Genomic DNA, 12695 nt, shown 5'->3' with positions numbered 1-12695 from the left:
CACCACTACTACTAATTAAGTTACCTAGGTAATGAAAGCTATCAACTACAACTTGATAGGGCCTTCCAAATATTTATAAAATCATGCATATCTTACTACTACTTTATGTCTGCCATATATACAGCTACCTTTCCCTGATAATGTGTCCATGATCCCTTGTGCATCTATAGTTTATACCGGGCATATCATATGAATGTGATTCCACTACACTCCTTGTACACTATATGGAAATTCATATGGACTCCTTTTCTGCACAGTGAGGACAGCCACTCTACAGACTGATTTAAATCCATCTTTAAAATATAAAGACCTATTTTATAATAATTACAAAACAAATTTGAATAGTTACACTCATCACAATAAAGAAAACGTGATAAAACTCAATGGTAGTAGTGACAGGTTAATAAATCCCAATTGTGAACGTGGTTTTTACAAGACAATTTAAATTAAAAATAAGTTTAAAATTTTTTTTTACTTAAGCACAGTAAAATAAAGATTTCATACATTAGCAAAAATCCTCAATTTCAAGAGGGTACAACTGAGGAAACTGACTAGCACTTTATGTAAATGGTTGTGTCGATGACATCTGCCACGTAAGTAGTGTTCTACTGGTTGCTTTATAATGACAGCAGTGCACTACTATTTATATTACAATCATCATCATCATTATCGTTTCACAGCTGTTTTCCATGCTGGAATGTGTTGCATGGTTTGACAAGATCCAGTGTTAGATCTTGGGAAAGGAGCATAATAAATTAGCTTGATCCCAATACTTGACTTGTCAATCCCAAATAATAATAATAGTTCTCTCAACTCAACAGACAGCATGGTGGTGCTTATACTTTCCCAAAGTGGAATAACCTTCAAACAGAAATCAAAAGCTTTCTTTCCCCCAAACTTAAGTTCTTCATCTTCTGAATGAAGGGTGTAAAGTGATGCAACTAAATACCAGAGGTATTTTGCTACTCACCACCATCACCACTAACCATTACCACAAAGTGGTGACCCCTAATACTTTATTCCCTCTTAAACAGTTTCCCCTACAAAAAAGATTAATCAAAATATCCACAAAAAATGCTAAAGACGCAGGTATGACTGTGATAGGAAGTTAGCTTCCCAACCACAAGTGCCTTCTACAATTGCTTCAGGTTGACCAAACATCCGCGAGTGAAATTAGCAGACAGAAACCGATAGAAACCCATTGTGTGTGTTGTTTATGAGTATCCACACAGTTTGGCAATTGGTGATGGTTTGTTTGCATCTCCGTAACTTGGCAGTTCAACAAAAAAAAAAACAACTAGTACCAGACTTAAAAAAGAAAAAGGTAAGGAGATCGATTTTTTCGAAGAAAAAAAAACTCTTCAAAGCAGTACCCCAGCATGGTTGGTTTTATGTGAAACTGATTTTCTTTTACCAATATACGACTGGTACTAAACAATATTCACGCCACGCCAAAATAATTCGTTTCATTTGTTAGTGTAAGCAGAATGATGATTTCAAGGCAAACAAAAACGTACTTATTTCAATTTGATACTTTGTTTTATCGATTTCTATTCGTGAAACTGCTAAGTTACGGAGCAGGAAAAGACACCTGTACACATTCACACACAAGGGCTTCGTCAAAATTCCTGTCAACCGGATTCTACGTATAAGGTGAAGTCACTTACCCAGTACTGCGCAGTGACATCGAACTTAGAACAAAGTGCTAGCGAACTTTTCAACTATACAAACATGCTTATCCATGACGAAAATGAGTGAAATTATAAAAGAATAATCTGGACACAATGTTTATTATCTCAGTTTATTACCACATAAATTGAGACAATAAGCGAGATGAAATTATAATCGAAAAATAAACAGATGTGATCAGAGTGGACAAGATGTAAAACGATATGATTGCAGGCAGAGTGTAAGATTCGAAATGCAGCCGAAGCTAAATTATTTAAAATAAAAAATTTCTAATTGTAAATGAGAACGATAGTGGCAAACAGAAGTGGAAAGTACTGTAAAACCTGGTTTACAAATACACCTGTCAAATAGTGGCAAACAGAAGTGGAAAGTACCGTAAAAGTTAGATGTAGGCTACGGATAGGAAACCGAGACGAAATGGAGAAAAATAGCTATATTGTTTGGAATTTCTAAATTGCTATTTAGACCTCTACTCAATCTTCCAAAGTGCAGTCTTCAGTCCCTTAAAAATTTTTAGACGTGACTATAAACGAAAGAAAACCACGAAAGCTGAATGTGTTTAAAAAAAGAACAACAAATAATAAAAGACATGAATGGGTAGGTAGTAAGTAGCAGCTGAAGGCAAGAAACCAGCTGACATTTTGGTCGTGGTGGTGGTGATCAAGAATTGTACACGTGGGCCAAATTGCTCTATTTCTATACACACACACACACACACGTGTATATGTATGTGTATATATATATATATATATATATATATAACGCGAGTGTATGTATGTATGTATATATATATAATATACACACACTCGCATACGTTTAACGGTACAGGGAGAGCAGTTTTGGAATCTTATAAATCATTAGATTAGATATTATATAATTATTTAAATGAAGTTTCCATCTGTCACAGATAGGGAGTCACGTGTTGGGAGATAAAGTGGGGAAACACCATTAACCAGAAGCAATAAGCCAGGTTAAGAAGGAATTGACTAAAATAGACACCAAAAACTCCCGATGCCTTGGATTAACCCATACGAGGACGTGCCATTACATTTGGTGTACACACACACACACATATATATATATATATATATATTATATATATAACGCGAGTGTATGTATGTATGTATATATATATATATACACACACTCGCATACGTTTAACGGTACAGGGAGAGCAGTTTTGGAATCTTATAAATCATTAGATTAGATATTATATAATTATTTAAATGAAGTTTCCATCTGTCACAGATAGGGAGTCACGTGTTGGGAGATAAAGTGGGGAAACACCATTAACCAGAAGCAATAAGCCAGGTTAAGAAGGAATTGACTAAAATAGACACCAAAAACTCCCGATGCCTTGGATTAACCCATACGAGGACGTGCCATTACATTTGGTGTACACACACACACACACATATATATATATATATATATATAGCATTGGCGAATCTCAATACATGGTTAAACTTTTTTTTAATCGGCAGAAAGTTAAAGTGGCTCAAAGGTTGAGAGCTCCGTACAATGCACGAAATTTGAACCATTTTTATAACTTTTTTCCCATTAAAAAATTTTTAAATGCAGTTATGTATTTCTCTCTCTTCTCGTCCCTATATATATATATATATATATATATATATATATATATAATATATATATATATATAATGTGTGTGTGTGTGTGTGTGTGAAACTACTTTACAAGACGACAGGAAAGAGTCAGTGAAATGCCCCAACGTGGTCGTTCAATTTTCTAGAAATAGCAGCTAAATCTTCCGCGAATCACACCATACTGCCTTGGAAAAGACGAAAAATAAAGTATGAAAGTGCTGGTTAATGCTATCAGATACATTGAATAAAAAAAAAACCTGAATGGAACTCCTTTTATGACTATAAGCCTACTCGATCAGGACTGACCTAGAACCTAATTTCACTCACATTGGAGGGAAATTACATGGGTATCACAACATTCCATGTCTTTCACCTAAAATACAAGATCTTCGTGACGTAAGAAAAAGAAAACTAATATTAGATTTCTAAATTCAAATCCTGCCAAAAGTTGTTCGTCTTTCAGATCTATAAAGGTACCCAGGTTAGAAGACCTTAAAAATAAATATTGGTTATATACTGCATTTTCCTTATCAACTTTGCCGCTTCCCTTTATACTATAGTTAGAATTATTATTGCTAGAACGCCCAACAAAAAAAAAATGCCTTACAATATTTAGTTAAAATGGTTTTGCACTGCTAGTTCATATCTCGCTAAGGTCGACTTTGTTTTCCTTTCTTATTGTGTCCATAGGGGCCAGCCAAAACGATTATATCCTACTCACTGCACATGTGGTTTTGTGCTTGTTTCGAGATCACTATTATTGGCAATATAGTGCTACTGAAAACTGGGTGTTTTGCCATATTTCTGACGATAACATCTGTTAATGTTACATAGCTTTAACTGCTTGGTAGGCATTTGGGCTGATGCAACAGTCTGAGTTGTCAACTACTTCCACCACCATCTGGGAGAGGAAGGTTCGATCAACCAGAATGGTAAAATTAAGAAAACTATGCGCATGTTAACAGGGGTGGGGGCAACAGAGATAAAGGGGTGGAACAATGAAAATACACTCAGCTAATGAAGGGCACTAGCTAGGGTAGATGCACTATTAGGGAGGAACAGAGGAATTCAGTTAACCAACAATGTAGACATCAGATAAAGACAACTTGAGATGCATCGCCAATATTCTTAGACGTGTGCGTGTTTTTTTTTTTTTTTTCTCTTTTTCAGCAAAAGGCAACGGACGCAGAGTCTTACTATCTAAAATTTTTGTTCTTTAGTACTTTCATGAGCGAAGAAAAAACGAAATTATTAGAAAATGATCATCTTCCAACGTGAAAGTAGAGGGCAGTAGACAGCCGACTAAGACACTATAACGTGGTGGTTTCCACGTTCCCCAAAAACAATATTAAAGAAATGTCATGAAAGTGACAACAAAACAGAAAGAAATTGTCCTCATGTTATTCTTTCTTCGTCAGTGTTGGACAAGTTTTAAAATGATCTTAATTTTACTTCACATGGCAATTTGTCCGCCGCCGCCTCAACCTTCACAGGCCACCCACCTATGAAACAAACAACTGTTAAAGCCATCCATGTGATGACGTTTCCATTATTCCAACAGGATCTTCGCAAATAATTTTGCGTTTAAATAAGACCCGCTTTTGATGGATTTTAACAGGTATTTAAGTTAAAAGATGTTAATATTGGATAGCTATTTTCAATAAATAATTAAATAACACTCAATTTTCATTCAGAAAACCTTTTTCACTCTTTTTCTCAGTGAAATACATTCACTGTTATGATGAACCCAGTGTACAGTACTTGAAGCATTTCTAGTCACCTGTCGGTAATCTAAAAATTATTTCATTCTATAGTTAGTCCGAAACCTGGTTTCATATACTGGTTTACAAATACACCTGTCAATATTTATACAGCAGAGGATAAAATACTATGTTTTATTTTTTGTACCTGTTTCTAAGAGGAGGGAATAGCAGTATTAACGAAAAGCGCCAATATGTCCCCTTTTAAAATCGAAAGGTATAAATCAAGGAAATTTGACCGCTTGTCCTTAAACCGAGCGAGCGACAGCGTAGGTGGTGGAAGACTTAGGGCGGTTGTGATCAGATAACGGAATCAATGTCCTTATATGTTCGTGATGCCTTGAAAAACATTATTATAAAAACAGAAGCATGGAACTAGAGAGGTGTACCAATAAGTTAACTGATAGTAATCAAAAGAGTCCATCACTACATGTTGGGAGATTGTCTATAGCAGTCATGGGCAAAATGCGGCCCGCATTACTTTGAATTATTTTAGTGTGGATCGCTTGATGATGAGCCATTTTTCATGCAGCCCACTTCTCGAAACAGGTTGGCCATGCCTAGACCAGGTGGGGTCTAAGCAAGAGTCCTTTCAATATAGACCACGCGTGTCAACGATTTTGTCAATCGCCCAGCTTGGTCAGCACGCAGGTCGAAACTCTCCCTTCAATAAACTCCCCATTGCCTCTCAAACAGAGACACATGGTTTATTTAAATCATCGGAAATCGTGGCCCCCATTCAGTAAAAGGGATTGACCAATAAAGAACAGAATACTTATACGTTTTATTCTATTTTTTAACTGTAAGGATGATTTCAGAAATAAAGAATACGTAAGGTTGCATAAAGAACTCCGCTAGAAATTGTAGCCGATTTGACATAGATATAATTTCTTTTATTAGATGATAATAATTTAACCTATGTACCTTGAGTCTACCTAAACAAAGCTGAGTGGGGTCACCAAAACATTACGTTGGTTTTCAGTTATGGATCACCTTCTACGGTATTAGATAATCACGTCTTACATAAGTCGGGGGTGGGCATACGTACATCCGTTACACGCAACAGCAGTTGTTTGGCCCCAGGCCGCCCTTATCGAGTAGACCTATGATCATACCGTTACAGAGTGACCAATCTTTTTTTGTTAGCATATCAGGGGATAAATTTGACAATGGATCGATAGGGTGCGATTTGAGTAAGATTTAGTTAATATTTCTAGCAAGCCGAATGAACGCACAGAGGCTCCCGCGTTGGCTCGTACATTAAATGTATTAAGCACACACTAAATAGATTAACGTACACCAAATATATTATCACCTGATAAATGGCTAAGAACCATACCTCGCTACAGGACAATAAATTTAATATATTCAATTATAATTTTATTTGTTTATTTACAGTAAGAAATGTAGCCGAGATAATGTGTATCTAATGACTAATTACAACCTCTTAGCGACTAATATGGCATGGGTGTTAATATATATCAATGGTAACTTGAAAAAAAATAACGAATAAGAAATAGTGAAGACAAACGGTATCGGTAGTAACGGAATAGAATATGAAAAGAAATTTAGGCGAGAGAGAGAGAAAGAGGTGAGTGTGTGGATCATGTGAAATCCCGCCACATTTGTAATAATCAAAGCCGGCCATGCCACGGCAACTGGTGTCAATAACCGACATAGGCGGTCACAAAGACAGGGAACGACTTTACACGTCAGGAATTATTCAAACTGGTCACCCATTTTTTGGCCACAAAATGCTCACGCCTGCAAAAATTACGAAAGAAAACTTACTTTTTCTTTTTCCCTTGGGCATTATTCTCCTATATGTTGTGTCCTGCTATAGCTAAAAGATCTTACTAATTGGTCAGACGTGCGTATATGGAAGTCAGATTCATATAAGTAATAGAATTTGTTGATTTTGTTGGTGAGGAACATACACATGGTTCGTACAATGTATTAGCTGTAGCAATACAGTACTGACAAGGTCAAGCGCGCAGCATCATGGGTAACTTCACTGCGGCTACGTTGATTTAACTAACATTATATGCGCTTATATTTTATCCACAGACTATAAAAAAGAAAATTTATAAAGAATTCGCTGCGAAATACAGATGAAACAGTAGCGATAATTTCTTAAAAGAAAAGGAAGAACGTTACGGAAACTTTTCCGGTTGTTTCCGTAGTTTACACGTGAGACTGAGAAAAAGTTGAAGTGAAAGTTAAAGTTTCTAGGGAAGTGAAAGTTATTCGACTGACGAGATCTATAAAAAATTCTGACGAAATAGTTTTGTTGCAGAATTAGTACTGTCAGTACAATGTATCGTCGTCCGGGAGATCGGTTTAACTTCGTCCTTCCTAGTAGCGCTGAGAACAACAATAATAATACCAACCAGGTCCGAAGATATCCCACAAATAATAACATTAATTATTGGCATCCACCTTCTACCAACAGTAGAATTAACAGTCCATATATACATTCGTGGAATGGAAAAAATATAGGATTTGGATACGCTTCATTTTCACATTCGATGCATTATGGTTTTCAAACTTCGGATAACCAAAACATAATTAATACATTGCCGCCTACTCTTCCAGTACATCATACATCCCTCAATAACTCTGGTTATTTTAGAGTTCCGTTGCGTAAACCTTTCAACAATTACCAAAAAACCAAACCTGGTGTTAAAACCTCTACTAAAAATAAAATGAAACTTTTAAAAAGATCGAAGATGCAGCGCCTGAAAGCAGCCAATAAACGCACAACAAACGCACAATCTTCCAAACAACAAAATAAATTTAAACATAATCCTCCAAGGAAAAGGGCTGCAAGAAAAGCAAGATGGAAAAAAATTGATTTGAAATCTAATAAAACTCGAAGTGTATCCAATGAATCCACTCCTCAAGAAAAGCCGAACTTAACCGACCCTACGTCAAGTACAGCATTGGTAAGTGCTTGGTTAACGAACAACTTTGAAACACCTTTTTCGTCCAAACTGAGTAATCGTTCTTTCAGTTTAGAGACTATAGATAATTCTACAGATGCAGTGGTACCTTTGTATGCAGCCGGTTGCCCCTCAGACTTAAGGAATGTCGAACACGGCGCGACGAGTTTTACTCTTCCTGATAATATATCAATGTGGTCAGGAATGGAATCTTGTAGCTTAGTCGAAAGCCAGGAATTGCAACATTCCAAGCCAGCAAACTTCGGTAAACTTCTGACCACAGAAAGTCTTTTACAACTAGAGAAAGAAGAGTTAGTTGCTTTAGTACTCAGTCTTCAGAAACAAGTTCTCTCCGACAACAACCGAACTTGCAGAGTTGCAAATACTTCCGCTGTCCACTCCAGTTTGACAGACAATGAAAGGTCCGATGTACATCCAAGTGACCCTGTGGAACCTAATCCTAGTTCCTATCCGGATCAGGGTTGTAGCAAAATGTCCGTGAAAGCCGACCCAGAGTTACTAGATTCAAATTGTGCTGAGATGTCATCACCAGGCGACATGACGCCAACAATGACCGAAACTACGACCGATGTGTCTGGAATTAAACAAGAAACACAACCTCTCTGTTGAAAACAAAACCTATGGAATTTATGTAAACATGACAGTTTTTATACCTCATTAATTGTTTAAGTATTTGAACATTTTTCTTTCATTTTTGTAATTATAATTAATCATTTCAAGTTTTTATCTTCGTTTTTAAACATGTATTTTTGTAGTCTACCAGTCAGCAACAAGTACTTGCCTTCTCTTGGGTTGATTTATCATGTATTCAATTTTTGTTCTACATACACACACACACTAATATGTGTATATATATATATATATATATATATATATGTGTGTGTGTGTGTGTGGCGGATTTAGTATTTAAGATTCTTTCACTTTCGTATCCACTTAGAAAGGTGTGTATGATTACATTCATACATATAAATATAACGGCAAGACTCCTTTTGTACCCCTCGGACAAAAGGAAGTCTTTCCAAATATACGTATACACAGTAACAATATGTGCTGTACATATTCAAGAATATGCATTCATTCTTATGCAGTGTTTTTTTTTTTCCAGTCTTAGAGGAGACAAAACCCATGGATTATTCAGTACCCACATCCGGCTTGAGTGGGAGAGCTTTATATATAGTTAATGTTAATATTCAGTTTGGCCTGATAAATGTTAGTGTTTATGGTAACATGTACACAGGTATACAAGAACACTATTGTGTATACACGCATACGCTATTCATATACACACACTGTACTATGTGAGGTCGTGTGTCGCATTTAGGAAGGATCCCATACATAATTAGACAAGACCCGCATACATTTCTGTACCTTTTATTTGTAAAGTTAAGTGTGTGTGTGTGTGATGATGATGATGATGATATATATATATATATATATATATATATATATATATATATATATATATATTTTGATGATGGATTCTCTGTCTCGACTATATGCATTCAGTTGTTCAACCAACTGAATTCCTCAATGAGAAATTAAAGTGTATATGACTGAATATTCCACAGACACATGTAACCATTACGTAATTCTTTGGTGAAATCCGCATGACAAGGTTGCACCTTTGAATTATAGGTACAATCTAGGGACAACAAAGATAGAGAAAGAAAAATCGCTCCAAGTACTGGTATTTTGTTTATTGACCCAGAAAGGAAGAAAAGAAAAGTTGACCTCGACGGGATTCGAACTCAGAATGCAGAGGGCCGGAATAACTATCTCATGGTATTTTTTTCCAACCTGTTTGCTTCGCACACACACACCTCTGCAGAGCTAGTATTACAAGATTTCTTGGGAAATAATGTGGGATCATTTGCAGGTCCTGTACATCCGAAATATTCCCTTTACACTAGAAAACTATTTATGATTATGTCGCTGCATTTCATGTGTACCATCTGATACAGATAAGAGTAAAAATTGCAATACCTTCTTTGGTAGTAAAGCCTTCATTCATCAATATTCTCCAATCACTGCTTCACTATTAAACTCTCCCTTTCTCTGTTCTTCTAATGGCATTACATTTCTGTTACTTTTGAATTTTCTATCTACCATCATTTCTCCTTCGTAAACATACATGTATAACCTTAGGTTCCATAATTAACACTTACCCATCCCGCCTCATAGAAGCAACGTGACCACTATATATCTCGTGTCAAACTACCTGCTCAAGTGTCAAGAATCCAAATCCATCACTTGTCTTTTGGATTATGTACTGAATTTTATGTGGCTTCAATTCGACAAGCTGTTTGTATCAAACCAACAGACTGGCATTCTATTTATTTTCCCACTTGGTTTATTAGCTAAGGAACATTCCTTGAAAGCCTTACATGGTTTTGGAAAACATTTGCATATTTCTCTAATCCTTCTCAATTATTTCATCTTGCTGGCTCTCGCATAAGAACCACTCAAATAGTGGGATTGACATAATCAACTGTTCTTCCCCTCTCACACACACACACACACACACACACCAAAAATTGTAATTTTGTGCCCTTGTTACATCTCTTTACTCAAGAGTTTGCATTTTACAGAGATTAACTTAGCTCTTTATTGTCCAGGGTTGATAAAATAAGATTCTATCAATGAAATTGATAGCATTTGCCTCCAAACTTTGTAACCTTAGAAATTTTAATTTTTTAAAGATTTATTTTATTTTATTTTTTTGTATTGTTGGAAACAGGGGGCCAGATGGTAGGGATCTACAATGAAAGAAAAGGAATGGTCTCCTTAATAGGCTTCCGTACAGTTTCTATTACCTAATTTTTTTTATATGGTTATGGTAAAAGGTGCTTGCTTAGATTGCCATGCAGTGGGATTGAAACTGGTATCCTCTTGCTGGCAAATAGACATCATGCTATCATACAATGCAATGGTTGACTTAGTAGACATCACCCATTTGCAGTGTCTTTATATTTTCAGCTTTAAATGAATAAATAACCTTTTTAAATAGACTTAATGGTACTCAAATTTCTGGAGAGAATTTAATAACAAAAGACTTAGTTTTCAGTAACGTGACACTGTTACAGCTGTGTTAGTTTTTACTCTCTTTTTACTTCTGTAATCTAATAAAGTTTTCAAAACTGAAACACTTTTATGTACCATGAGAAGAAAAAAATGTTAACATTTCAATTAGAGTTCTTAATCCTTATTTCTTTTCTCCAAAAAGGGCAAAAGTCACATAAGCATTAATATTTATTAAACTGATCTTTGCCACTACAGATCACTGCTAGTTTCCTTAGGCCAAAAAAAAAGGAACCTTTACCTGGTTACTTGACCTTCTAGAAATAGCGACCAAATTTCTCTCAAATTACACCTACTGTCTTAGAAAGAAAAAAAAATTAGATGATGTAGTACTGGATACACTAGCCCCCCTAAAAAAGAAAATGTGAATAATCAGAGATGGCTTGCCTTTGATCATAGATCTATTCAGTCAATGGAGATGGATCTGGGGCTTAGCAATAGTATTAACATTGACAATCACTAGTTTTTTTAGACTCTGGCATTGAAGTTTTATAACAGTTACACCAAATGTTAAACTTCCATATGGTCCATCTGCAACAAATTTTGTAAGGACCAAATGTTCCATATTTGTTATATGCTTTTAATAAATGTTGTGGGGGATGGAAATAGTCTCTCAGCAGTGTAAGCTGTAGAGGGAGGTTTTAAAAATCTGATAGATACTTTTTTTTTTTTTATTGTACTTGACTTTTGTTGTTGCAACTTCCCATCCCTTTGAAAACAATGATATATATTTTAATAAAATATTCTATTTTGTAAAATACTAATTGTTGGTCTTGTTTTCCTGGTTAGTTTTAATCAATGTTCTTTTATTTATTTATTATTGTTATTTCTTTGTCAACATCCAAAGTGTCACAACATTTTGTAGAAGCAGGAAGAATGTGTTGGTTGTTTAAAATTGTTTACACTCCAGTTGCAATGTCATTTTTATATGGAGGCAGAAAGATAGGAGAAAATTTGTATATCTGAATGTCACAGTTAAATGAAAACTTGGAGTGGATTCAAATGGTTTTTGCTTAGTAATGAAGCACATATAAATCCAAAAGACCTAGATGTCTGTGATGTGATATTGTATTTAACTTTTCTGATACTAACCCACCTGAGACTGTCCATAGTTCCCTGATACAAACTTTGGATTTTAAAGTGATGTAAATAATAATAGTGATGAATTTATTAGTGCTTAGGTAACTACAGCTCACCAAAAAAAGTAGCCAAAAGTGTATGAACAGTACAGATATGCACAAGAAGTGAACAGTGAATGAGTCATTTAAAAAGAAAATCAAGGTGGCGTCAGGTGTACTGTTAATAAATTTCAGGAAGCGAGGAAAGTTTGAAGGATGCAGTGTCCTGATAGTTAACAATTGATGTGTTTAGTTTACTCTATGCTTCAGCAATTCTGAGCATGGAAAAATGCTTCCAAAAATCATAGATGCTGTGTTGTTTTTTGATTTTGTAAACATGTCCATGAGTGTTAGACATACAGAATTCAAAAAGGTGCTTAAGGTTGTTGTTGGAAAGATTGTGGATAATTTTGGGGGTGTCTACCAAGACATTTGCTAGGCATTGGAGCTTTGCTGTGTTTATGACCAAGGAAGCAAGAT

The 12695-nt window shown here is 35.5% G+C and overlaps 1 protein-coding gene across 2 annotated transcripts in view; it reads right to left on the bottom strand.

Moving 5' to 3' along the window:
- The window catches only part of LOC115211781 (interferon-related developmental regulator 1), a 48437-nt gene extending 41388 nt beyond the window's left edge, over nt 1-7049 (bottom strand). Inside the window, exon 1 of one of the 2 annotated variants that reach the window (XM_036502869.1) lies at nt 6848-7049. In XM_036502869.1, the coding sequence (XP_036358762.1) occupies nt 6848-6869 (22 nt within the window). In that variant the 5' untranslated portion in view covers nt 6870-7049. The remainder of the gene's footprint in view (nt 1-6847) is intronic. The other variant, XM_029780459.2, reaches the window with a different exon arrangement.
- Between the last annotated feature and the right edge of the window lie 5646 nt (nt 7050-12695).

The sequence above is a fragment of the Octopus sinensis genome, linkage group LG5 (genome assembly GCF_006345805.1).
Source record: "Octopus sinensis linkage group LG5, ASM634580v1, whole genome shotgun sequence".
Classification (NCBI taxonomy): domain Eukaryota; kingdom Metazoa; phylum Mollusca; class Cephalopoda; order Octopoda; family Octopodidae; genus Octopus; species Octopus sinensis.
Note: the sequence above shows the minus strand (reverse complement) of the source record. Positions and strands in the feature narration are given on the sequence as shown.